This window comes from Myotis myotis, unplaced genomic scaffold (genome assembly GCF_014108235.1).
Source record: "Myotis myotis isolate mMyoMyo1 unplaced genomic scaffold, mMyoMyo1.p scaffold_m19_p_11, whole genome shotgun sequence".
NCBI classification, from domain to species: domain Eukaryota; kingdom Metazoa; phylum Chordata; class Mammalia; order Chiroptera; family Vespertilionidae; genus Myotis; species Myotis myotis.
In genome coordinates, this window is record NW_023416315.1 from 21385736 (window position 1) to 21412075 (window position 26340).

At 39.1% G+C, this 26340-nt stretch overlaps 1 protein-coding gene across 1 annotated transcript in view; it reads left to right on the forward strand.

Moving 5' to 3' along the window:
• The window catches only part of HIBADH (3-hydroxyisobutyrate dehydrogenase), a 102847-nt gene extending 76776 nt beyond the window's left edge, over window positions 1-26071 (forward strand). Inside the window, exons 5-8 of the mRNA XM_036327794.1 lie at window positions 13019-13152; window positions 14748-14824; window positions 21765-21921; window positions 25125-26071. Coding sequence (XP_036183687.1) covers window positions 13019-13152; window positions 14748-14824; window positions 21765-21921; window positions 25125-25283 — 527 coding nt within the window. The 3' untranslated portion in view covers window positions 25284-26071. The remainder of the gene's footprint in view (window positions 1-13018; window positions 13153-14747; window positions 14825-21764; window positions 21922-25124) is intronic.
• Window positions 26072-26340: the final 269 nt, after the last annotated feature.

Genomic DNA, 26340 nt, shown 5'->3' on the forward strand with positions numbered 1-26340 from the left:
TTAGGGGATTAATATTTATAAGTGAAAAATCATGGGGGTAATGGAAAGCTAGGCCCTGTGTTCTCACCAAGTGAGAAATCTGACCTCTGCTTCCCATTGCTCTTCCCCCAAAAAGCCAAAATAACTAGAGGCCATTTCCCCAGGGAAAAGGGTGGCCTGTGGATAATCTGCCTGCTAGTGAAAGAAACTAATTAGGAAATCTGACTGTGCTGGTTATAGGTTGGGAAATAAAATAGTTTCCCCTGAATCTTTGAAACAGTAGGTGTGATCCCACGGGTATAGAGTTCAAATTTAACTCACCCAATTGGAAAAATATCCAACTAATAAAATTAAGGTCTTCTGAGTTGGTAAGGCCTGTCACCCACAGAATGAATAAAAATTATCTCTGGAGAAAATCATCCTCAACCCGGAACTGGCAAAATTCACAAATAATAAGCACAGTAAATATGAGCTCAAAAAAAAAAAAAAAATTCAGACACATAAAACAAGTCATTAGACCAAGAGTCAATAGGAACAAATTTAATTCCTAAGAACTACAGATACTAAAATTTCCAAAACAGAATGTAAACTCACTATATATAAAACATTTAAAGAAATAAAAGATAGAATTGAATATAAATGAACAAGGAACAAGGGACTATCAAATTAGATAGAAAATCATTGAAATTTAAGAATCAATAGATGAGTTAAATGGCCTTTGGCACTGAAGACAGAATTAGTAAATAGGAAGAGAGATCTAGAGAAATAATCCAATGTAGTACAGAAAGACTTGGAGATGGACAATATGAAAGAAAGGTTGAGAGACATGTGTACATGGCTAGAAAGAAAAAAGTCAAACATGCATCTGATTGGAGTTCCAAGTGAAATTGTGGGTAATGGTCAATATGATAATGTCTGAGAATTTTCTAGGATAGACATAAATCCACAGAAACAGGAAGTACAAGGTACACCAAATAGGAGTTAAAGAAAAAGAAATCTTACTGTGTACTTGTGGTAAAATTGGAAAATCCCAATAAGGAGAGAAATATTTAAAACAACTAGAAAGAAAAGACAGATTACCTACAAAAGAACAACAGACAGATACCAGTCTTCCTCCTGCCCTTCAGAATTATTGCGGTATAATTTGTGTTCAGTTCACTCATTTTAAGTTTAGAAATGAGTTTGGACAATTGTATATAGTCTTAAACATCATAATTAAATATAGAATATATCCATCACCCAAGAAAGTTCCCTCATGCCCCTTTGTAGTCACTCCCTTCCCCCAGCTCAAGGTAATAACTGATTTACTTTCTTTTTTTATTGTTTTATCTAATCTAGACTCTCATTTAACAATAAAAGTAAATATGTATGTAGGATTCATACAATATGTAGTCTTTTGTGTAAATTGCAGACTTCTTAAGAGCAACAGTGGAAGCCAGAAGACAGTGGAATAATATGGACAAAAAGTACCGACAAATAACTTGTCAACTTAGAATTTTCATTCAGCAAAACTTTTTTTCAAGAATGATGGGTAGGTTCCTGTTCTGGTTAAGATGGAGTGAAAACACTTTGCCCTTTTCTCCTAATGAATGTAACAGAAAACCTTGGACAGAACAAATGGAACAGCTATTTGAGGACTCTGAAAAGTAAATGATAATAGATTGGAAAAGGAAAACAGAAGCTGAGGTGCAAAAGCTTTGCCAGCGATTTCCTGAAGCCCTCTTCCTCTCTTTGTACCTCCCAGCTTGGATTCAAAGGCAACATGAATTCTGGAACTGTGCATGAGTGGGGAGTTTTAAGAGGGGAGCTTTCTAGTCCAAGGAGCAGAAAAGAGGGGCCTATGAGACAGAAAGAGTGGGGGATAAATACTCTTTTTTCCCTCCCAGCTCTGCCACAGGACAAGCCTTACTCCTGTGGTGGCAGTGGTGGCTATGCAGACACTTAAAATTTTGAGGGAAGAGAATCCTTCTCTCTGACCAGAGGAATATGGGCCAAGTGTGGAGGAATCTCTGATGCTTTTATTATCTTTATTCTTCTGCTCCTTGGCCCTAGAGACTAACCTACTACAGAAATTGCAGGACTTTATAGCTAGAGGATCAGGAAGAGAAGATTGGAAGTGTGGGGGTACTGGAGTGTTGGGGTTCACCGAGAACTCAAGAAAGGGGTCCGTCCCATAATGTTACATGTACTTTGGGGACCACCCCAGAGCCATACAGCATCCCCCCAAAAGACTTAAGAACTTAACTACAGGGTAGACAGCCTCCCACGTGTCAGACTGGCCCCTGGCTGATGTACATGTAGGACAGATTCAAATACTTTGTAACTGAACTGACTTTGGACCCATAGCACCCAGAAGGCAGGTCGCGATTTGTAGCTTGACCATAACCAGGTTGATTGCCTGGTAAAACAAACAAATGGACAAAAAGCAAAACATAAAATTCTTCATAGAATTTGAATAAGACCCAGAGTCTCATAACATGCAATATTCCAGATGTCTATGGTATGATGAAAAATTACTTGACATAGAAAGATCCAGGAAAGTCTGATAAATTCTCAAGTGAAATGACAGTCAAGATGCCAACCCTGAGATTACGCAGATGTTTCATATCAGGCAGTGACTTTAAAAACAGCTATTATAACCATGTTCCAAGAAGTAACAGAATAGAGCTATAAAAAAGAACCAAATTGAAATTTTATAACTAAAAAATACAATACCCAGAAATTAAAAAAAAATTATTGAATTTGTTCAAAAGCAGAATGGATCTTACAAAGGATAGAGTACGCGAAAAAGAAGATAGAAGTGGTGCTCAACCTGTGTAGCTCTATGGTTGAGCACCAACCTATGAACCAGGAAGTCATGGTTTGATTCCTGGTCAGGGTTTCAGGTTTGATCTCCAGTGGGGGGTGTGCAGGAGGCAGCCGACCAGTGATTTCTCATTGATGTCTCTATCTATCCCATTCTCTTCCTTTCTGAAATCAATTATGAAGATAGAAGTGGCATATCTATTCTGAACAAAAGAGAGAACAAAGACTTGGAGGGGGGGGGATGCACAAAGCCCCAGGATCCTGTGAGATAATATCAAAAGGTCTAACATTTTGCCATTAGCATTCTAAAAGGAGATGAGAGAGTGAGGTGCAGAAAAAAAATACTTGAAGAAAACATGACTGTGAAAGCTACCCTATTTTGACAAAAGGACAGACTTACAAATACAATAAGCTCAGCCAGAAGCAAGAGAAACTCAAAGAAATCCATGCCCAGATCCATCATGATCACACTACTGAAAACCAGAGAAAAAGAAAGAAATCTTGAAAGCAGCCAGAGAAAAATGATACATTACAGGGGAACAATGTTTTGAAAGATTCTAGAGAAGCCAGGAAGTGCCCAGAAGGCAGTGGAACAACATATCCAGAGTGCTGAAACCAGAATTCTACATATGGCAAGTATCTTTCATGAGTGGAAGTGAAATAGAGACATTATCAGCTAAAGGAAAACTTCAGCAGACATTCTCTAAAAACATCATGTACTGTACCTAATAAAATTACCCCCAAAAAGCCTGTCCCGCTTGGCTCAGTGGTTGAGCGTCGACCTATGAACCAGGAGGTCACGGTTTGATTCCTGGTCAGGGCACATGCCCAGGTTGCAGGCTCAATCCCCAGTGGGGGGTGTGCAGGAGGCAGCCAATCAGTGATTCTCTCTCATCATTGATGTTTCTATCTCCCTCTGTCTTTCTCTCTGAAATCAATAAAAATATATTTTAAAAAATTACCAAAAAGAAAAAAGCAAACAAGTGTGGAACCACAGGAAAACTTGATAAAAGTTCCACCATCATAGTAGGATACTTCAGTATACCTCTCTTCAGCCATCAGTGCTCAAACAACAAAATAATAAGATAGATTTGAATAACACTTGTTTTTCTTTCAGGCAAACTGGAGGGGGGGAACTCCCAGAGTGGGGTGAAATATGGCAGTAATTGGATTGCTTAGAATTGAGTTATTAGCCTTGTTTTACCTTGTGATTGTTAATTCTGTACAAGGCAAGCAATGTATAGAAAAATGTATAGGTACATATCTGATTCCTGTCACAGAAAATGGTAGAATATAATGCAACTTCTAAAAAAAGTAAAATAGAAGGACATTGAAGTTGTAAGCTATTGAATGCAAGATTTCTTATTTGGCTATTAAGAATGATTTTTAAAGCTGGAAGATACATTATCCACAAGATGGGAGTTTTGAAAATCACATTCTCCACAGACATTAAGTTAACTTTTCCCTTGGACTGCAGATACTTAGCTTTCAGGAGCCTCGTGCTTCATTGCAATCCAGTGTTATCCACCATCTAGAATTGGGGTGAATGTCAGAGAATTCATTTTCAACTGATTTTCAAAATAAATGAAAAGCAAACCAATTCATTCTCTGATTCACCCCACCCACCCTTGCAAAACCCCACTCTGCGTTTCTGTCTGACGGTCCCCGTACTGCGCTGGTCCTTCCTGCACAAGCCAGCCCAGCGCCAGGCGGAACATTCTGTTGCTCTTTCAGCATAAGCAGGTCTATTGTGATATTTATCTGAATTCAAACAAGGCTAATTAAAAGAGCTGCTGACAGTTGTTGTGATCTGACTTTGACTGCAGCTTGATGGTCATTATGGGTAAATAATGAACCAGGTCTGCAAATGGAGCAGCTGCCAACTTGGGATAGAAGAACGGCTTTTGCTTCCAATTTAAGGATCTATCGACCGCTTCCCTTCTCCCTGCAGATCTTCTGCAGAAAACGGATGTTTTCTGCTATGCTGTATTGTGGTTTCAGCTGTTTCAGATATAGCCTATAATTTCCTTCTTTAATATTTAACTTAGGACATTATTAGCTTTCAGCGTTAACAACTTTTCTATTTTGAAGTAGTTCAGCTTGTCCTTGTGTCTGCCATCACTAGCTAACCAGCTGTAGCTTATTTATATGTGTTTAATTTGTATTGTGAAGGACACAGCTAGTGTAGAAAGGCAAGGTTTAGCTTTGTAAGATGTTTCAAAATTGTATGTATTTAGGTGTGTTTAAGAGATAGATGCATGTCCCTTGCTTTTGTTTGCTTAAAGATAGACATCTCCTGCCAAACCTTAGTTTTGGGTTTTGTTTACCTCATCAATGACTTAGGAAATATTTTGATGCAAAGCTCTATCAGTTCAGAGGAACTGTAGTGACTTTCATTAAAATGCAATACTGAATATAGTGTCACTCCATCATGAGCTTTTCCTTGTCTTATTAGCAAGTAGGAACAGGTGCACAAAAGGTAAACAAAAAGGCGCATTGCATTCATAGATTAATATACTTCCCTGCAGGTTTTCCACTCTTATACAATACAGATTCTGGATTTAAAAGTCACATTCTAGAATTTAACACCAGCCAGTACTTAACAGCACATCCCTACCATTTGTTCACCTGCCATGGAGAAGGCTGTGCATTATGCAAAGTCTGAGGATACGGTGGTGTTCTCTGCATAATGTAGCAGAGCTTTGAGATCTTGCTGGGAGGAAATGATCCCAAACATGCCCCTGAAAGACAAGTCCTATTTTGAAAAATAATGATGAAAAATTGCTTAATTCTCCATGTATTTGTGTCTTTGTTTATTTCAGGAAAACAAACTAAACTTTGTTTATCTGACTCCAGAATAGTACTGAGTTTTTGCTCTTCCATTTCCAGCTTGGATAATACAGAGATAGTGTTAACAAGGGGTTATGTTATGTTGGCTTATGTTAAACCAGATCACCCCCTAACATGTGCAGAGCCATTCATCTGTGTCACCAAAACCCAGGAGAACATCTGACATGGACTCTGAAACAGAAACAGTGATCACTTACAAATCAAACATGGCACGCTCTAAACTGATTGTGCACGGCAATCTTTTCTAGAAAGGACAACTAATTGAACATGATAAAGTGTAAAGTTAATTAACACCCTTAAATTTGTTGATTACTTTCACGGGATTATATTGTTCGTTGAGTAGCAGCTTTCTGTTCCAGCTGTCGCCTTTTTCAGCGAATGTCGCTGGTAAACAATAGAGACACCATAACAAGTCGTAAATGGTCCCTGTGACAGCAGCCCCTTGTGAGGCTGCATCTGTAGAAAATGATTAGAACAATTGCATTTTAAAGATGGCTCACATTGCAATCCAAGTCCCATTGGTCCCCTTCTTGGTCTCTTTTGATGGCAGGCTGCTTAAAACATTTAAGTTCTTTTGAGTAAATTAAGTGATTTACTACATTTTGCTATATATCAATGAGAGCGCTTTGGTCGCAAGATTTTTACAGTATTAAAGACATATCTAATTTTTTTCTGGAGTTTCCAGTTTATTACAAAATTTGCGAGAACCAAGTATTTTAATAACTCCCACAAACATGGGAGCAGAGGAGAGCAGGGGAGGGAGAAGGGCTCCAGGAAAAATCGTCTAGTCTCTGAAGTTTCATTCAGGTGGGGCTGAGGGGTGGACCCTCGTCAAGGGCAGCCTCTCCTCTTGACCACCAGGGCACTCCAGGCCATCCTCCCAGCTCAGGAGGTATTTTGGATCAGACACTTCTGAAGGCCATGGAGATGTCAGATACCCTCCTGATGCAAATCCCCTGCAGAGAACTCCGCAGTTTGCACACCTCCGTGGTCGCTGGACCAAGTCCTCTCACCTTGCACACACGGCGTGTATGACTGGCACCGCTCTCACCTGCAAGCTGTTTGTGTCCAGCCTCTAGCCATCCACAATCTTAAAAAATTATATTGGCTTGACACTTGTCCTTTTGAGATGCTGCCTGTTAGTAGATAGCCTCTAAGACAGGGGTGGGCAAACTTTTTGACTCGAGGGCCACAATGGGTTCTTAAACTGGACCGGAGGGCCGGAACAAAAGCATGGATGGAGTGTTCGTGTGAACTAATATAAATTCAAAGTAAACATCATTACATAAAAGGGTACGGTCTTTTTTTTTTTTTAGTTTTATTCATTTCAAACGGGCCGGATCCGGCCCGCGGGCCATAGTTTGCCCACGGCTGCTCTAAGACATGAATCTTAAGAAAAAAACTGAAGATCCTACCTACCATCTGCCTGTGGCCAGAGGAGGAGGCTGGGGTCCCACCACCGCTGCTGGTGCTGCTGTGGCTGTGGGTGGTGGGGGAGCCCCTAGGGCCATACTAGTGTGGACTGAGCTGGAATTGGGTGTCCTTGACTCTGGACTGGGTAGGGGCCTGGTGGTCCTCCTTTCCATCCTGGCTGGGGGAGTGGGCATCCTCATTTCCACGCTGGCATGTGTCAGCACATCATTTAATATACGTTTTAGATCCCCATCTCTTCCCTCTTTGGGTTTGAAGGCCTCTTCCCAGTAGCCATAGAATTGAAAGTGATGTCCTATTTTGAGTTCTACTGGTTATTCTAAGTTAGCAACTCTTGCAGAATAGTTTTTCTGTCACAACTCTTGGTTCCGCTTCTCAATAAGACTGAATTCCAGATTCCAGTTCTTTGCTACTGGTAGGCCAGAGATTTTGACATGTTCAAGCCAAGTAGATTTACTTGCTGTGTTTAATTTTTCATAACATTTGTATGATAACTGTGTAAAATATCTCTTCAATGCATTCTTTCATTTGAGCTTCAAAGTAAGTGTGGCAAATGTTTCTATCACCATGTTCAAGTAAAGGAATTTATATTGAAAGGTATTGTAACTTGTCCAAGCGGTGTGACCTTCACTCCAGGTCAGTTAACTCAGATCAGATGTTCTTCATTTTACGTCTTCATGATAATGTCTTTATACATGTGCACTTATGCTTGTGCGTGATTATGCAACCATAAATGAAAGTTGAGCTTTTATGATAAGCTAGAAAACATCGTTTTACTTAGTCTTAATTAGTATTCTTGGTCATTTTTATTAGTCATTGATTTCTTCACTGCCTATCTCCTAAAAAGACAATGACTGTTTATCAGAGAAATGTTGTGTGCTGGGTGCTAAGAATCAAACAGCTCATGCCTAGAAGGATCTTAATGAGGCACCCCAGAAAAAAACGTTGATTAGAAGTGCTTTATTATTGGAGCTATTACTGGGAATGTTATAAGAATAGAGAAAGGGAGTCATGGTCATGAATTGCTTCTCAGAGTTGACATGAGTTGTCTTGAAAGATAAGCAGGAATTAGCCAGGCAAAGAGGGAAGGGAAGGAAATTTCATATGATGGAACAGCCCAGGCGAGTCATGGATACATGAAGAATCATTGCACATCCCAGCCTCTGTAGAGTGTTTTCAGTATGTGTAGCATCATAGTTTTTATTGCCGGGGGTAGAAGAGGAAACCAGGGAAGGGGTTAGAATTCATTAACCAGAAAAATAAAAATTTAAAAAATCAGAAACTGAAGAGATAGAAGAGAAAGTTACTGCTTCTTATGACTCCAAACAAAAAGGAAAAATGCAATGAGTTCCATAGCTCTCCTATTTGCTGGAACATAAACATAGGAGTGCTTCAGAAAGAATAACTTCCCTTCGTCATTGCTGCCTCCTCCCCCTTTCTTTGAACAAATACTGTATTTACTGAGCATCTCTTATGTGCAAGACACTGTAAATATGGGGTGAATGAGCCGACAGAGTCACTACTCTCATGGAACTATTGGGGAATACACGACCAGAAACAGATAAGTAGAGACATTTAAGTAAACAGGTGGCGGGTAATAAATGCTGTCAAAATTAAAGCAGGAAAAGAGGGTAGAGAGTGATGGGGTACCATTTTAGATTATTAACTTGGTCAGGCAAGGCCTCTCTGAAGAAATGAATTTTGAGAAGAAACCTGAATGGAGTGAAGGAAACAAGTCATGAATATCTAGGGAAAAATATTCCAGGCAAAAGGAATAGCAAGTGCATGGCTTTGAGATGGGAATGTCCTTGACCTGTTTCAGGAACAGCAAGGAGGCCAGGGTGGCTGGAAAGCAGTGAGCCTTGAAGAAGATGGTGTGAAACAGATGGGAGAGGTTGGCTTTGTAGGACCTTGGATTTCATACTGAGGAGATGGAGTGCGTTGGAGGCTTGAGAGTAGGGAAGAAACATAAACTAGGTTATGTTTTAAAAGGATCCCTCTGGCTGTTGCATGGAGAATAGATTGGAGGCAAGAGCTGGAGGGAGATCAAGAAGGAGGCAGTTACAGTAGTCCTTGCGAGAGACAGTGATGGCTCAGTCCAGGGTGGAAGTGATGGATAGGGAGAGAAGTGGTTGGATCACAAGTTTGTAACTTCTTAGGAGCAGGGATATAGGCTATCCATCCATAAGCAACAGGGCTTGATTCTTTTTTTTTTTTCATTTTTATATATACTTTATTGATTTTTTTTTTACAGAGAAGAAGGGAGAGGGATAGAGAGTTAGAAACATCGATGAGAGAGATCGATCAGCTGCCCCCTGCATGCCCCCTACTGGGGATGTGCCCGCAACCAAGGTACATGCCCCCGACCGGAATCGAACCTGGGACCCTTCAGTCCGCAGGCCGACGCTCTATCCACTGAGCCAAACCAGTTCGGCAGGGCTTGATCTTAGTAGGTTAATTTTGTTGAGTGAATGAAACCAAACAAGGGCAGCATTCTTGTCACTTTCCCATACACTGTGCTGTCACTGAAAGATGTCTCAGGAGGACTTCACTGTCATCGGGACATCACTGGCCATGGGCCACGTTCGTGTTTCCTAGGCTGGCTTCCTGCTTCCATTGTTCATAGGTCCACCTCCAGCCAGCTAAGATTAAGCCAGAGAGGCTAAAATTATCCTAGAGAAGACAAGAGCTTAGATAACCAAATTTGAAAGGACTCCAGGTATTACATAAAGATTAAACTCCCACCTCACCAATTGAAGTTGTAAAATAAAGCCTAAGCGTTACGATGGAATGACTGGTCAATATGATGTGCACTGACCACCAGGGGACAGAAGCTCAATGCAGAAGCTGCCCGCTGGTGGTCAGTGCGCTCTGTGGGAGTGCTGCTCAGCCAGAAGCCAGGCTCATGCTGGCAAGCGCAGTGGCCACAGCATCCCCTCAGTAGCATCGGCAGCAGGCTCAGCGGGCTGGGATGGGCACGATTGGGATGAGTGCGAGTGGCGCTGTGCCCAGCACCAGCTCAGGCTCCTCCCTGGCCACTTGCGGCTTGGTGCACTGCTCATTCGGGCCTAAACTGGCAGTCGGACATCCCCCAAGGGGTCCCAGATTGCAAGAGGGCGCAGGCCAGGCTGAGGGATTTCCCCCCCCCTCCCTGCACAAATCTGTGCACCAGGCCTCTAGTGAAGTATAAAGGACTTACATTTAAATAGTATTTTGTATTTTACAACATATGTTCATAAATTCACAGCTACTTTCAGAAGAAGTTATTAATGCTTTCCCCATTTTTTATACACTGAGACTCAGAGAAGTTAGGTCATTTGTTTATAATAACAGCCAGCAAGGGGGATAGGTCATTTGTTTATAATAACAGCCAGCAAGGGGCACATCCCCAAACCAGATATTCCATTCTGGATCCTTTACTCCTTTAACTAAGTTCAGAAATTTATTTACCAAACAACTGGCTATTGAATGTATCATGCACCATGGTAGCTATTGGGAATGCTGACATAAACAAGACCCAGTGCTGACCTTGTCAGAGCTTATAGAGTAATGGAGGAATCAGGTAAGAAAATAAAATATTTTAATAAGGCGCAGTAAATGCTGTAATAGAATTAAGAACTCGATGTATTTTGGTTTTGTATATACAGTTACTAGAATATAAGGTAAAATAAATACTTCTCCCAATATTTTAGCAGCTCCCTGAGTATATATTCCATGTTTTTCTATTTGGGGAAGTGGGCTTGAATTATTTAAAATTGCATGGCAATGTAATAAATTTATTTATTATTGATAAACATTAAAATGTGTACATTGTCTTCTGAAATCTATAAGATGTCTTACACAGCTGTAGAGTTCCAACTTTCTAGATATTATTTTCTAAGCTCAAAAGGGTTACATTCATTTTAGGATCATTTAGGTCTGAATTTTGCCTTTGCAGTGGGACTAGGTTTGATAATATTGTATGGTTAGATGAATATGTATGGAAAGATAGGATTCAGTCTCAAAGAATGCCAGAACTTTAGAATTACCCACTTTAGACCCTTACATTGGAATGTAGGCTATGATAGTCGGAAATAATTGTACCGCCACAGTGAGAGCAAGAAAGAGTAGGAATACCATAGACCTCTGAATTAAAAGATGAATTAGTCTTGCTTTTATGATCTTCTCTTGCTTAAGTAACTTATTTCTTCTTTTTGAAATATGTGTTTGAACAAGTGAGAAAGTACACCTGTCAAAAGATTAACCAGCTGAGAACCATTGTCAGCATTAATTTTTCCTTTAATAAATGACTCTCTGAAGCTATTTAGCAGTCTGTAATCTGGATACAAAGCTAGTGACCTATGATGGATAGTGCTGGATTTGTTTGTAAGCTTTGACTTAAATTGTCTGCCTAATTTCTCTAAGTCAGATCAACAGGATTAGAAGTAAGAGTGGTTATGTGGTTTAAATAAAAATGGCTATAGAAATCAGAAGAATAATTGTAAAACATTAACGATCTACCATCTTGGTGAAATAAATTAGAAACTAAAAAAATGATAGTCACTTAAACGTCAATGTTATCAGAATGGTCAAATGACACAGATTAGCTAATTAAAAGCATTTGTTATAATTGGGGTTTTGTACATAATCAACTCCGAAGTGTGTCTGAAAATATTTTGAAATAATGTAATTTAACTGTATGTATGAGCCTCTCAGGCCTTCACATGTGGCTACTCCCTCTTCCAAAATTGTTTGGCTAACATAATGCTGACTTCTTTTGCTTTTAATAATTAGTTAAAAATAGCATGACCTATAAAATAGAAAGGCTACTTGATTTGGCAATTGCAAAATATTCACAATTTGAATGAAATAAAGCTCTCCTCACTTGGGCTTTTTATGTATAAAAACTATGTATTTCATTGAATAAATTAAATTCAAAAGTAGGCCATTACTTGCAGCTGTCTATTCTAATGGCCAGATTTGATACATAGGGCAGACAATTAGGGTTTCTTTATTCCTAGCTGTACTATAAAATAAGTTGTAAAGGCAAAAATTGTACTAATATAGTTCTTCTCATACTTTCCTGGATTTGAACAACAAAACCTGACTCGAAAACTTTGAATTAAGATTTCTCTAATACCAAAAACAGTAATAATACCCTTGGTTTTATTTTACAGTTAATAAAAATGTGGATGAATAAAGCTCCCTTCCCTGCCACCCCCTCTTCCCACCCTTTTAGGGTAAGTCTAGGACATATTTTCTGTGCTAAAGTAGAAGTTGTTCCTTCACTCATTTTCATTTAATGAACATGCATCAGACTCTTGTAAAAAGATGCTAAGGACTGGCAAAACCAGTGTTAGTTTATTTCTTCTTCCTGCTCATATCACTAGGAATGAATTACCCAAAAGGTAGATAGCAGGAGGTAAAAGAAAAATCAAGTAATATTCAAAAGTGCACATCATTGTAATCACTCTAAATAAGCAACTATTTTCTTACTGAAATGCCTACTTTGTTTATGGGAGAAAGAGTCGGTCGCTCTTCGTGGATCTCATCTGTAGATAATGTGTGGAAAGCAAGCGTGTGAGCCAGAGACCCAATTTCAGACTCAGGCAGTAAACTCCCTGGCTGTTCCCATGCTGGTGGGGCACAGATGACCTTTTTCATACACTTTCTGTTACTGAGTAGGTTTCTTAGGGGCATAAGAGATGCATGGGAATGATAAAATTCACATTTCAAATTCCTAGGTCTGTCCTGCCATGATTGTGCCTAAATATTTAAGATGAATTGAGGGTTTGACTAAATCTGCCTCTTTTGGCTTGTGATTAACCTACATGATACTTGATTATTAAAATATTCCAGGAGAAATTTAGAGTGTCTTGCACATACCTAACAAATATAATTTGAAAGCAAGATGTTTTCATTTGGTTTGGGAATTGTCTCTCATTTCACTCTCTCTTTACCCCAAACCATTCAGGTGTGGGAGCTGCTCGGTCTGGGAACCTCACGTTCATGGTGGGAGGAGTCGAAGAGGAATTTGCTGCTGCCAAGGAGTTGCTGGGCTGCATGGGCTCCAATGTGGTGTACTGTGGTGCTGTTGGGACCGGACAGGTAACATGTTCATTCATATTAATGGCCCTGGCTTATGGTGTAAAGTTAGCTAATGTTCATTTCTCATTCCTGACCATGTTCTTATTCCTACTTACTCTGTTCAATCTGTGTATGTTTTGTTGGCCCAAGTTTTCTTAAATTAATTTGAAATAAATTAAATTCCCTTCATTCGTGTTGGAATTAAGCAGACATTAGTCAACTTTTTTTATTAAAAAAAAGATATCGAGTTCCATCCTTCATATTTTGACATATCATCCCAGTGACCCCCGAAATCATTCTTAAAGCTGTTTCTGTTTGTAGTGCTCATGTTACCTGAGTTGTTATCCTCCTTCTAATTTTCAAATTACATGCTACAACTATTTGCAGTATAGTCAGGTAGATGTAATCTATGCATTTTAATCTTTTTCTTGAAAACAAAATAGTTTTCATTTAGAAATATGTTATATCAACTTTCTAGTCAGATAGAGGTGAATGAAAATTCAGAACTCTGAAATCACGCTGCTCATCTCCCTCTCATCCAAGACACACACACTCACACTCCCTCCTCTTAATGTTCTATCCTGGTCACTGGTCCCTTCGTGCTTTTACTCAAGACTGTGGTATTATCTTAGATATGTCAGTTGTCTCCGTGCCCTTGTCTAGTCATTCTCCAAGTTCCATTGATTTTTGAATCAGTGGCTCTCATTGTTGACCGTCTTGTCCATTCAGATATATTCCAGACCAGATATTTCCTGATCCAATCTTTCTCGCATTGTCTAACATCTCGTTTATTGCTCGAAGCCTAATGGCATCCCAGGTTCACCATTCTGCCCAACAGTGTAAGCGAAACCAACTCCATCAAGACACTTGTATCATTATAGTACTTCCCTGCTCTGAAACTTTGAATAGATCACTATTTCCTATCATGTCAAATGAATTTTAACTCTCCACCCTCCCTTAGCTTTTATAGCTCTTCCCTAATCTTAGCTATCAAATTTCTCACCATTCTTTAAAACTTGGGCACATGAGTCAGTTTTCTTCCTGTTCTCAAGAACATCCCATGCTCTTACATATTTACCTTCCCCCTGCTCTCCTCCTTTCTCTCTCTCGCTGATGAAATCCTGCCTGGCCTTCTGAGAAGTGGCTTCAGGTTCCACTTCCTCTTTGCTCCTACCTCAGTGATCTTATTTCTTTGAACAGCTATTGTCTCTATCTTATAGCCTTTACTGTACAATTTACCACTTGGTTTCCTTGGTTTGTTCATTGCCTTCTCATTCAGCGTCATTCCCATTTCCCTAATTAGAATGTAAGCCCCATCCTTCTAAGAGCAGGCATGCTGCATAGATCAGTATCCCCTCTCAGACTGAGCCCACAGGAGGAGCTCTGTGGGTTCTTACCTAGTGAGAGAGATACCACTGCCCCCAGCCCCTGCTCTGGGATAGTGTGTTAGGCTCAGAGGGAAGCACACAGCACCATGTTCCTTTCCCAGTGGAGAGAAGCAATTGTTGAATGTTCTTACTGTTAGAAAGAAGCATGCGGGATTGGGTGAAGAAAAACTTCCTGTGAGTTATAACTTGAACATAAAGGTATTTACTATGTCCTCAATTTCTTTTCAGGCTGCAAAGATCTGCAACAACATGCTGTTAGCTATTAGTATGATTGGAACCGCTGAAGCTATGAATCTTGGGATCAGGTTTGTTGAATAGTACAATTTTTATGAGCTTTCCTATTTGATTTTTCAGATGTTGAAAAAAATTGTTCATGAGATAAATGAGTTGATCCAGGAACACCTTGAAAGTACTTCATTATTGAACTAAATAGACTTTGCTTATTTGACAACCAATAGGACCCTGGAGAGCATGAATATTCTTTGCCATAGCCATAAACTGCATTGTGCTGTATATTCGAAGTCACATTATCCTTTTTATGTGGAAGCTCCATTTCTCCTGTTATGTTAAAATGCAAGAAACACTTTTACTATAAAATTTAAACACGCTTTGGCAGTGCAGGACAAATTTGTATAAAACACGGCATTAATGTGTAGTGAATTCAAGTGTTATGCTACCCCATGACTGGTTTTATGTATCTATTTTAAATGTAGTCCCCGAAATCTACTCTATAAGGGCTTGTAGTTGCTTATTCCCTGGATAAACTGGATGGCATACATCTTTCATTTTTAACTTGTCATTGGTTTTGTCACTTTACATTAAGCGCATATCTTTCCATTAAAATAAAATGACATTCATACTTGGCTTAATTCTGTTTTTCTTACGATGATGATCATCCCTTAGAATGCTTAAGGTTAATGTCTTAATTTGAGCCTGTAATTTTTTGAAGGTTAGGAATGCTACATTTGATTAATCAATTAATTGTTATTGTTTTTATTTAATGAATTTAATAAATATATATTTCTTACTTTAGAAAATGCTTGAAGAGCAGTATGCTTTATTCGGATTTTTTTCACACTTCCCAAAACTACATACCAAACATATAACAGATCAGAGTGGTGCTCCATATCACAACTTTTGATAAAAGCAATTAAAAGAGCCTAAGTACTTGAGATATTTTTAAAAACATAGTAATGGATTCACATTTCCTCTTAATTACCATATCAAGATGCTGTTGTTTTATTGAATTGCCCTTGTCTCAGATGTTAAACTATCTTGACCTATTAAGTTGTCATGTTGTAATTGAGATAAAAGAGGAATTTGCTTTGCATCAGCGCTAATTGGTTTATCAATATCCTGTACCATTTACATTTTAAAATTGAGTGTCTGTAAGATGGTAAACTTAGCATATCTGTACAAAGCTTTAATAAAACTGGTAGTGTGTATAGGAAGTTATTCATTGTTATTTCTGTATTGTAGTCAGTTTTAGGCTATGGGTCACTTATCATAATTGAAGAACTGGTTACTAGTAAGTTGTTTACATGTCTAGACTAATTTCATGGAGGAAGAAAATATAAATTTCTGGCACCAAAATCGCATTCAAAATTAATTGGTGTTGACAGTAAGATTAGAGTATTAGTATGCATGTGCAGCTCTAGAATTTTATCTTCATTTTTCCGGATATAAATGAAAACACAGTAAAAAGTAAAAGCCTGGATGAACCTAGGTTATACTATACTGAAAACTTCCTCTTTATCTGTGCCTGTTATTTAACATTCTGCTTCTTACCTTGAGCATCACTGAGTCGGGATGTTCCTTAGGCATAGTGATGTAGCCTCTGGCATTTCTCAAATACTTTTCCCAGCAGAACTCTTATTAGATGATCATTTGCCATTCTCAAATGAAGTTTTTATATGGTAAATGCTTGTGGAAGTCCAACTCCAAATATCAGCTAATAAAGAATAATATGGCCCTGGCCAGTGTGGCTCAGTTTATTGGAGCATCTTCCGGTACACCAGGTTGCAGGTTTAATCCCTGGTTGGGGCACGTACAGGAGGCAACCAATTGATGTTTCTCTCTCTCTCTCTCTCTCAAAAAAAATAAGAGTATGAAAATCAAATGAATTGAATGAAATGCATGCAATGAAATGTATACACTTAGCTACTAGAGTGGTTTATCAAATAAAAAATGAAAAGTGATAAAATTCCAAATAGAAATATTAAAAGCAGAAGCAATAAATAAAATTTCCCTTATCATTGGCCTTGATCCACAATGTCAAAAACAGTATTTAAAAATATGAACTTTTAAATATTTAGTTTTTTCCCAAAACTCTATAGACATTACTATTCCTGGTGTGGGTGTGTGTGTGTGTGTGTGTGTGTGTGTGTGTGTGTGTGTTTGTACACAAAGAACTCGCTAGTTTTACTGAACTGTTACAATGAGCTATGTTTCTGGTACTTCAGATTGTATTAATGAATTGCTTATTTTCATAGCATTAGGATTTTATCAATTTATCTTACAAAGATTCTCAGTGATTTGAAAGTCCTAAAAATGATTGCTTCTGCTGTTGTCTCTTCTCCATGGTTTACAGACATGGTTTTAAAATGACAGGATTGTTCTCTAATAGAGTATAGAGAGCGGCCACAATTTATTGAGCTTTGCAAGGTGAAAGGGAAAATTGGCATCAGCGAGCATAAATTCCCAAGTAGTAAATTCCCACAAAGTAGTACAGCATCAAAGTGGTTCAGCCACATTTATATTCTGCTCACTCCAAAGTGAACATTTTTAGAGCATTAATGTCAACATTTACAAATTGAGCCACCTATTCCTATGAAGTGATCATTTCTGATTAATTTTGTTCTCATAAGTCAGTATTTTTCCTGAACACTGATGTTTCCTTTAAAAACAAAGAAAAGGGAAGAATAAAATCTTACAGTTAAAAACTCTTATTGACTCTATGATCTTTTATAGTGAGTCTTTATGGATGTTAGTGAAAGTTTAAAATGCTATAAAAAAGTGAACTATAAAAAATATTGGTATACAATGTATCTTGGGGTTCTTTTTTACTAGACCTTTCTCCCTTCTGATTGGGTTCTAGTTGGGATGCAGTTTTATGGCCCTCGCAGTGCCCTGCTTGCATTAGAGCTTTTGTCCCTGTGCACTGCATAGCAACAGCGTTGATAGTTGAGTTGTGTTGTTTTGTTTTTATATGTGCTCCACCAGGAATTTTTTATTATTATTATTATTTTCAATAGTGGTGGTAGTAGTTGTTTGCATTACCAACCAGGGCCCAGGCCCCTCCAGCAACAACCATATTGTCTTTTTCCACCAAAAGCTTAACAGTTGAACTTCTGGAAGGCTGTTCAAGATGAAAACTTTCCCACAAGAATAATTTTAGATTCTGGGCTCCTGCCCTTAGAAGATGTTGCCTGTTTTGTGTTGTTGTTGTTGTTTTTTTGTGATGACTGAAGCCTTAAGTGTATACCCTAGTAGATTTAGCAAATGGCAAAAGGTTTGGAGTAAAAGTTTGACCCAATTTCCTAATAAGTTGATAAAGTGCCATCAGATTGGCTGATTGGCTATCAAGTTCCCTACCCACATGACCCAGTGAGACTCAGAGGATGGTAAGAGTTTGGGTGTCTGTTGATGTCTGAATCCCTGCTCTGCCATCGAACTTAAGCTTTTCTCATCTATAAAATGACAAAAATAATATTATCTTTACATAGGGTTGTAGGGAAGAGTTAATCCATGTAAATCTTTAAAAACAGATTCTGGCACATAGTAGCTGCTCAGTACATGGTGGTGAAGACATGGTGGTGGTAGTGGTTAATATGTGAATTGAATGTACTTACATGCCTTTTCTTCATAATACTTCTCACTAGATGGCATTTTATATACATAGACATATATATGTGTGTGTGTATATATATATACATATATATATATGTGTGTGTGTGTGTGTGTGTGTGTGTGTGTGTATGTATGTATGTTTGTTTATTGTGTCTTCCCAACTAGAATGCAAGCTTCAGGAAGGGGAATGGCTTTGTCTGCTCACTGTCATATCTTAACATACTTACCACATAGTAGGCACTCAGTGAAGATTTGTCAAGCAGATGGGGAGGGAGGGAGGGAGGGAGGGAGGGAGGGAGGGAGGGAGGGAGGGATTGACTTCTCCTGTCTTAGGTCAAAGGTATCTGGGTGTGTGTCTTAACTGGCCCACTCCTGGAGGGCAGTCACAGGACTTAGCTCCTTTACTCTGTCTCCTTGGCTGCAGGTACAGCAGATACAACACCTGCGCATGGAAGATCGGTGTGAGCATTAGATGAGTCACTCAGTGACTGGCTAAGATTGACTTGGTCTTAGATGTTTCACTTCTAGAGCTGTTCACCTTAGTGAAATCATTGGCTTTGTTCTTATGTAAAACCGACAGTATAGATAGCTACAGAGACGATAAAGTGAACAAACTTATTTGGCCCTTAAAAGCCTTGCTTACAGCGAAGGTAAACATTTGGGTTCTCTAATTTTTTTTTTTTTTTTACAATTTTTGCATTTTTACTTCTTTCAGTAGTTCATTTAAAATTCTTGTGTTGTAGAGGTGAGTAGATTTGACACAGTGACGTTTATATGAGTTGCATTATATATGCGGTCAGAGCAATGAATTCATTCTGTTTATATCAGAGAACATTCCAGCAATTGCAATGCCACATGCATGCACGTGTGCACTCACGAACTACATCCAGTGGCAAGTTATTATGGGGACTGACAGACTGTCATCCTTTTGACGGCTTGAGCTGTATATCTCCTGAACAGCAGTGGGGCTCTTATGCAGAAAGTATCATATGTTCCCAGCCAATTTACAGGGAAACAGCAATAACATTTTATCATGGTTGAGAGCCCAGTAGCTGCTTCCTATTAAACTTGCCCTTTCAGATACCTGTCTTGGATTAATTTGTTGATTTCAGATGGAAACTCAGTCTTCTCCAGTGAAGCATGACGTTCTAGGATAGACTCTCTGAATGACAATTACTGTGTATTCGAGCTGGTTTCAGTGGAAGACAGAGGACTCCAGCAACTGATTTTAATATCATGTCTAATTTTAACTGTCAGTTATATATGTGCCAGTGAAAAAACCTTCAGAAAGATGAAATGCAAAACACTTCTAACTTGCTCTTTTTAATGCTGGGGGGGGGGGGGGGGGTTGGAGCAAAAGCGGAGAGGGAGTCGCTATCTCCTAAAGGGAATCAGCATGGTGGGAGGCAACTGATTGAGAAGTGAGCATGCAACAACTGCCGCCTCGTTTTTGCGTGCCCATCAGGGTGCTTCTAAATAGTAATGTGTTCATCAAAAAGGACTTCATAAATTATTGCCAGTGTTTTTCCTTGAACTTTCAAGAAAAATGAAACTTAGGGGTTTACAAAGAATAATAAGCCTTGCTTACCATTTTGGTGAGGCTTACAGACAAGGCTTGAATTTCTTTAGCAGTACAAACTATGGGGAGGTACTGTTACGTATAGTCTGGTGGATTGTAAGGAGGGGAGCAACTCTGCTGTTTTAAGTGTGATAAACCGTTTTTAAAAGAATCTAAATTAGGAAACCCCTAAGTTATATTCCAAATGGAAGGGAAAAGCGATGTTGTGGGGCCTTTAAAATATTCCTGCTCATGGAACACATTAGACGTTGTGCTTAGCGAACATATCAGCAGGTGCGGCAAATTATGTTGTTGTTAATTTGTGAGTTTGCTTTTCACAGTTCTTCCCTAAGCACATTGCTTTTTTCTTTTCCAAAGTCACCTGCTGCAACAGCGTATTGAGAGCCTAATTTTATTTGAAAGGGGAAAGAACGCATCCAGTAGCAAACTATACATGTAACAAACTTTGATCTTTATAAAAGAATGAATGAAACAGGTTTTTTCACTGGCACATATATAACTGACAGTTAAAACTGTTGTGTTCCTTCCCAGCAATCCACAGTTGGACAGAATGTGTGATAGCCAGTTTCGATTGGGGCTTTTATATCTTTTATAATCCTTAGGAAAACCCTCTCATTAGAACAGGACCCACCATATCAATTCATGTAGCTGGCCTATCTTGTGATATCACAGAGCAGTTTTATTACATGACGAGTCCACATACATCCTGCTGTTAGCCCAAGCCCCTGCACTAACACTGGCAGAATGTTGAACTGGTCATGCTACTCCACTTCGGAAGTAAGCAGACATATATTTTGAACACACTAAGTAAACAAGAACTTAAACATGCCAAAATGCGCAGCTTACTTAACATTTATATGTGTCTCCTTTTAGTCTTTTTTTATTATTATTCTTGAAGAGATTGGTTTTAAGGAAAAGCAGCAGGTTTTTTTAAAAAATGGATTTAGTGATACTTAGCAAAACTGTACTTCCCAAACTGCATTGAGACTTAGGATCAAAGTAATATAGCATTTGATTCTTTTATTTTCTGGGTCCACAGTGAACAGTCGTTTATGCCATCAGCCCAGTGATAGAACAAATGATGTTTCCGCTTGGGCAAACTTTGTTTTATCAGGATCAGTAACCTTATCAGCAGTTGACCCAGAACTATAATGCATGTCTTCGAATAGATAGCATATGTCACAACTTGGTGCAGACTTGCTTTATAAGCAAGATTGTCTGAAGAAGATTTAATAAACAAGGAAAAGTTTGCAGGAAGAAATGTCTTCTTTTATAATGATAACTTCTCTTAAGCTCACTCACTGCCCATGGCTCATCTCTTGCATGTATTCTCAGAAACGCTAAAAGAATAAACAGACATGAAAATGCACACGGACTCCCATGATGCTTAGTTTCTCTGTCCATATTTCTTTCTGAAATATATCATTTGTGGATAAAGAATGTAAAACTCATATTCATTTAAGGTTCTTATGTGACACATAATGCATAACGTCCAAAAGAGAAAGACATTTATTTTTTCATAGAAAACCTATGTGTGATAAACCAACAGCACTTCTCTGCGATTCTGTTATTTCTTAGAAGTAGATTAGTGCAGAAGGTTTTCTCTCATTGCAGAATGTCTGGCTCAGAATGGTTTGATCACTAGCTCTTAATACCTTATAATTTAAGATTGGATTCTTCACTCTCATCAATCTGCTTTGATTTTTGAAGACATAAAATAAATGGAGAGAGAAGATGGAGCATCCTCATAGGTAAATAAGTCACACATGACTTGTACATTTTGACACTTAACACTTCTTTTCTTTGATCTTTGACAGGTTAGGGCTTGACCCAAAACTATTGGCTAAAATCCTAAATATGAGCTCAGGACGGTGTTGGTCAAGTGACACTTACAATCCTGTACCTGGGGTGATGGATGGAGTTCCCTCGGCTAATAACTATCAAGGTGGATTTGGAACAACACTCATGGCTAAGGTATGGTAAATGCAAAGGCTTCCCAAGAGAGGGGAAATGTGTAATGGTCGAATTCTCCCTCCCTCCCTCCCTCCCTGTATTGAGGTTTGCACATCCTCCGCATGGGCTTTTGCAGTTATGCTGTGGGGCTGTCGCTGGAAACAGAAGGCAGCCCCTAGGGTGCCCTGTTTCATCAGCTCTGCAGGGGGATTTGTCAGGGCACATGGAAGAATGAAAGTCACACTTACGCCCGGTTTCCTTTCTGGATCTGTATGAAGTGGGTTGTGACCTCTTAGCTTATTTGGTTCCTAAAATTCTGCTAAGGGTTCCAACAGAGGAAGCAGCTAACAGGTCAAGTGTAGGAGGGAGGAAGCTTCTAATCAGAGGGGATGGATTTGGGCAGCCCCATTCTTCTGCAGGGCTGGCTCTGTTCGGGAGCTCTTCTCCAGACCTGTCCTCTCCTCAGCTGGACACCTTTTCTTGAGTCATTTTCTCCAGTGTCCCTGCCCAGGAGGAATCTGCCACTTTTATTTTAAAGGTCCTTCCTTTAAAATGATTTTCTTGTTAATAAAAGATAGCTTTTTCAACTACTAGCATAAGGCAGCACAGTGTGAAACACATGGATACTACTATTTTATTCTCGTTTCTTCTATGAAATGCAGTTGTCATTTCCCTTATAAAGAAGAGTACTTCTTAGTTTTGCTTAGAATGAGAGCACTTAGAGAGGAACTTTTAAAAATCTTTTATTACCTCAGAGAGCTGTTAGCAAAAACGCTCCACAGCCAGTTAGATTTGTGCAGATAAATTGATAGAGATTAAAGAAATCCCCCTCAATGCTACAATGATTAAAGCCACCGTAGCTTGTTGGGCAGATCGGGGCTTTGCTTACTAAGAGATGTTTTACTTAACTGCCATTAAATCTTGTGCTAGGGAATATGATGCTAGCAGGTCATTGAAGTAGAGGCTTGTGCATTTATTTCTAGGTCTTAACTCATAAAATTCTAACACATTGTATGTATTTACTCAGGACATAGTCAATACAGAAACTAGATCTTCCTTCTGAACTCCAGAGCCGAGAAGCTTGTTTCTGATGGGCACTAAGAAGCAGCTTATGGGAAACCATGATGACCCTTGGTACTCCCCCAATATGTCTGTCTCCTTGTAAAACATACGTTGGTCTTCCATTAATTTATTGAAGCCTTTAGCAATTGTTTTATATTTTTCCTGGATCCCCCACTGAGCTCATGAGTTTGTAAATATTTTATTTGATGAGTGAAGTGGGATATTCATTTGTCTTAAATTCTGTATAGGAAGCTTCAAAGGACGCCTTCTTTCTCTAACACTTAGGATTATGGGACTGAAAGGCCACCTCTCTCTTTTAAGAATGTCCATGCGTTAAAGGAGCAGCCACCAAGGCATTTGTGTTTCTCTTTTTTGGTTTTATGAACTCTTATTTGGAATAATAATTTACTTGCTTCTTTGAAAGACTCTCAATAGATTTTTTTCTCAGTAGTGTTGTCTGCTCAATATGTTATTTTTTTCTGAGTTCTTACATTCTAGTTTTATTAATAGGTTAGAAATTAAGTGCCATTTTCCTGTGTAGATTTTTCTCTGTCATTTAAAAATAAAAACATCTTACAGGTGTGCTGCTCAGTGGTGTTGACAAGAGGCTGGCCTGCCTGTCGGCACATGAGCACTCCCACGTTTGTTAAGTGTGTGGGTGATAATTCAACTTGCTTTTTAGTCGAAGCTGTAGAAGAATTTAAGGTTAAGTAGATTTTCCAGATCTACTTCTTTACATGTGAAAATTATGCAAATAAACATAAAATAATGCTTGTACCTGTGACATCATACATATTTAAGAAGCTAGAGGTTTAATTCATTCTTTAACGTTTGCTTGTTTTTTCTTTGAATCATTTTCTCTCTGGAGTGGATGGTATCAGTGATTGCTCAGTTATCAAGTATGTTCTGCAAAGAGTAGAACTAGCTCTCATCTTGCTTCTTGCCTTTCCCCTTTCATTGCTGTTGACTTGCCCTTGGTGAGGGAAGTGAGCGTGGTAATGGTAAGGAGAAAATCAAGTTGGTTTTGCCACTTATTTGCAGCTCTAATAAAATCACAAGTAAATGAAATAAGGGGAATATTGTTTCAATTATGCACACCTGTCTTGTCTGCCATGTACTTCAGATATTTCAACTTTGGACAAGATTCCTTTTTTATGGTAGTAGATATCCATTAGCTATAGTTTAACTGTAGAAGCTTTATAATGTTAACTTCATCTATTTTCAAACAGTCATATATGTTCTGAAACTTTCAGGAGCAGGATGAAGTCTATGAGATGTGAAGATGGTTGTCCCATTGCACTTCAAGTGCAGACATTAAAGCTTCCATGCTCCACCTCTGCCATCCAGCCCCTTGCCCTCCCGGCCCCTTGGCCTCCCGGCGCCTTGGCTTGCTCTAATTCGGCCTCATTGGCTTCATGTTATTTTTTGACTATGCACACCATGTCTCACCTCAGGACTTTGACCTTGCTGTTCCAAATGCCTGAAACTCTTCCCCCAGCTCTCCAGAGCACTTACTACCTCCCTAACATCCAGGTCTTAGGTCCAGTGCCTCCACCTCAGGGAGGTCTTCCCTAAACATTTCCTCTATCAGAACTCCCTTCCTTCCACCCCACCCCTTGTTGTCCATCACTTTCTAACCCCTCACCCTGCTTTCTTTTTCTTCACAGCACTTGTTGTCTGGAATCTTAGGATTTGTTTTGGAGTCTGTCTTCCCCCAGACAGTAAGCACAGAACAGTGACTGGGTATCACCAGCACTTAGAACACTGCCCAGCACATAGTGGCTGCTAAATATTTTTGAATAAGAGATTGAATGAATATCCAGTAATTCCACAATGGGGTTTGGCTTAGGTGTACAGGCTTCTGCAGATCCTGAAAAAGCATTTGCCTGTGTGATCTCACCCTTGTGCAAAGTCAAAGTAAAACAAATAGGTCTGGAGAAGGGGAGGGGGACAAAGTTTCTGGCTGGAGCAATTTTGCAGCAGTTTATAAGCGAAAGCACTTATAAAATGTACATATACATATAATTTACCATAGTGCTTGTAAGTATCTTTTGTTCTCAGACTTCATTTTTTCTTCTTTGAAACCAAAGCCTTGGGAGCCACAGTTCAAAATGAGCCTTCCTCCCAGTCTCAGCGTGTCCCTCCTGCCTTGTTTGGTTTAGGATCTGGGATTAGCACAGGACTCCGCCACCAACACCAAGAGCCCAATCTTCCTGGGCAGCCAGGCCCATCAGATCTACAGGATGATGTGTGCAAAGGGCTACTCGAAGAAGGATTTCTCGTCCGTGTTCCAGTTCCTGCGAGAGGAGGAGACCTTCTGAGTTGGCACTTTGGCCCTGGACACTCTTGGAAACCAAACTCTGTCTCGGAGCCTCCCCACTGTTCACTCCACAAGTAAAAGAGTTTAATCAAAGGTCACCTGTCTGCTTCGGATTGTCTAGGTCACAGTTAAATGGGTTTTTCACCCATTTTTTACTGCTTATTTTTATCTATTTAGCAAACATACATTATCTGAATTTTTTTTTCTGCAAGCCCCCGATGGTCTCTGTTAATTAGCTGATTGACCTTTTTCAAAAGTGTGATCCTTGAGCATCTTCAGCTAAATCATTGATTATTTCAATCAGGATATTAGTTATACCGCTTTACAAATAAAACCAAATATTTTCCAACAGGACAAAATTGATCTTAAAGGAAAAAAAGAACTCGGTGTGAGGAAGGGATTAGAGAAAGGGGGAATACAGTGATTACTACCTGTGTCCCTCAGCAAGCTTCTCCTGTTTATCAGGTGTGGTATTCTTGCATTACTGAGGTTACTGAGTTACTTTCTGGGGAATAGATAAAGCAGGAGAACTCCTTGCTGTATGTTTTATAATTTGGACTCCGTTACAGTATCTTAGTGTGTCCCCCTTGTAACAATTCCCCATACTCAGCAAACTTGTTTTTATATTTTTTCTTCCTTGTACATTCTTACTACATATTTTTGACTTCAAAAGAATGACATCTTTAGACCTGTTTCAGAGCCAATGATGATATTTGCTTTAGATAATTATTATAGTATTCTAAATAGAACCATATTATTTTGAAATTGAATAAATTTCTATGCTGATAATTCTTTCTTGGAGTTTTTGTGTCTTCCCAGCCATTTAGTGAACAATCAAGTGGTCTGAAAAACGGGTGTAACAGAGGAATGGGGAAAGGATGGGGAAAAAGGGAGGGGAATTGGCCAGTGACAAGCCAGCACCCTGCTGCTCTACCTGAACCCTTAGTCACATTTGTTTGAATGGTTTCTAGGTTGTGAGTGCTATAGAAAACCAGCTGCATCAAATGTAATACTTAACAACATGGAGCACAGTTGCCACTTTCCCCACCTCTGCTCCT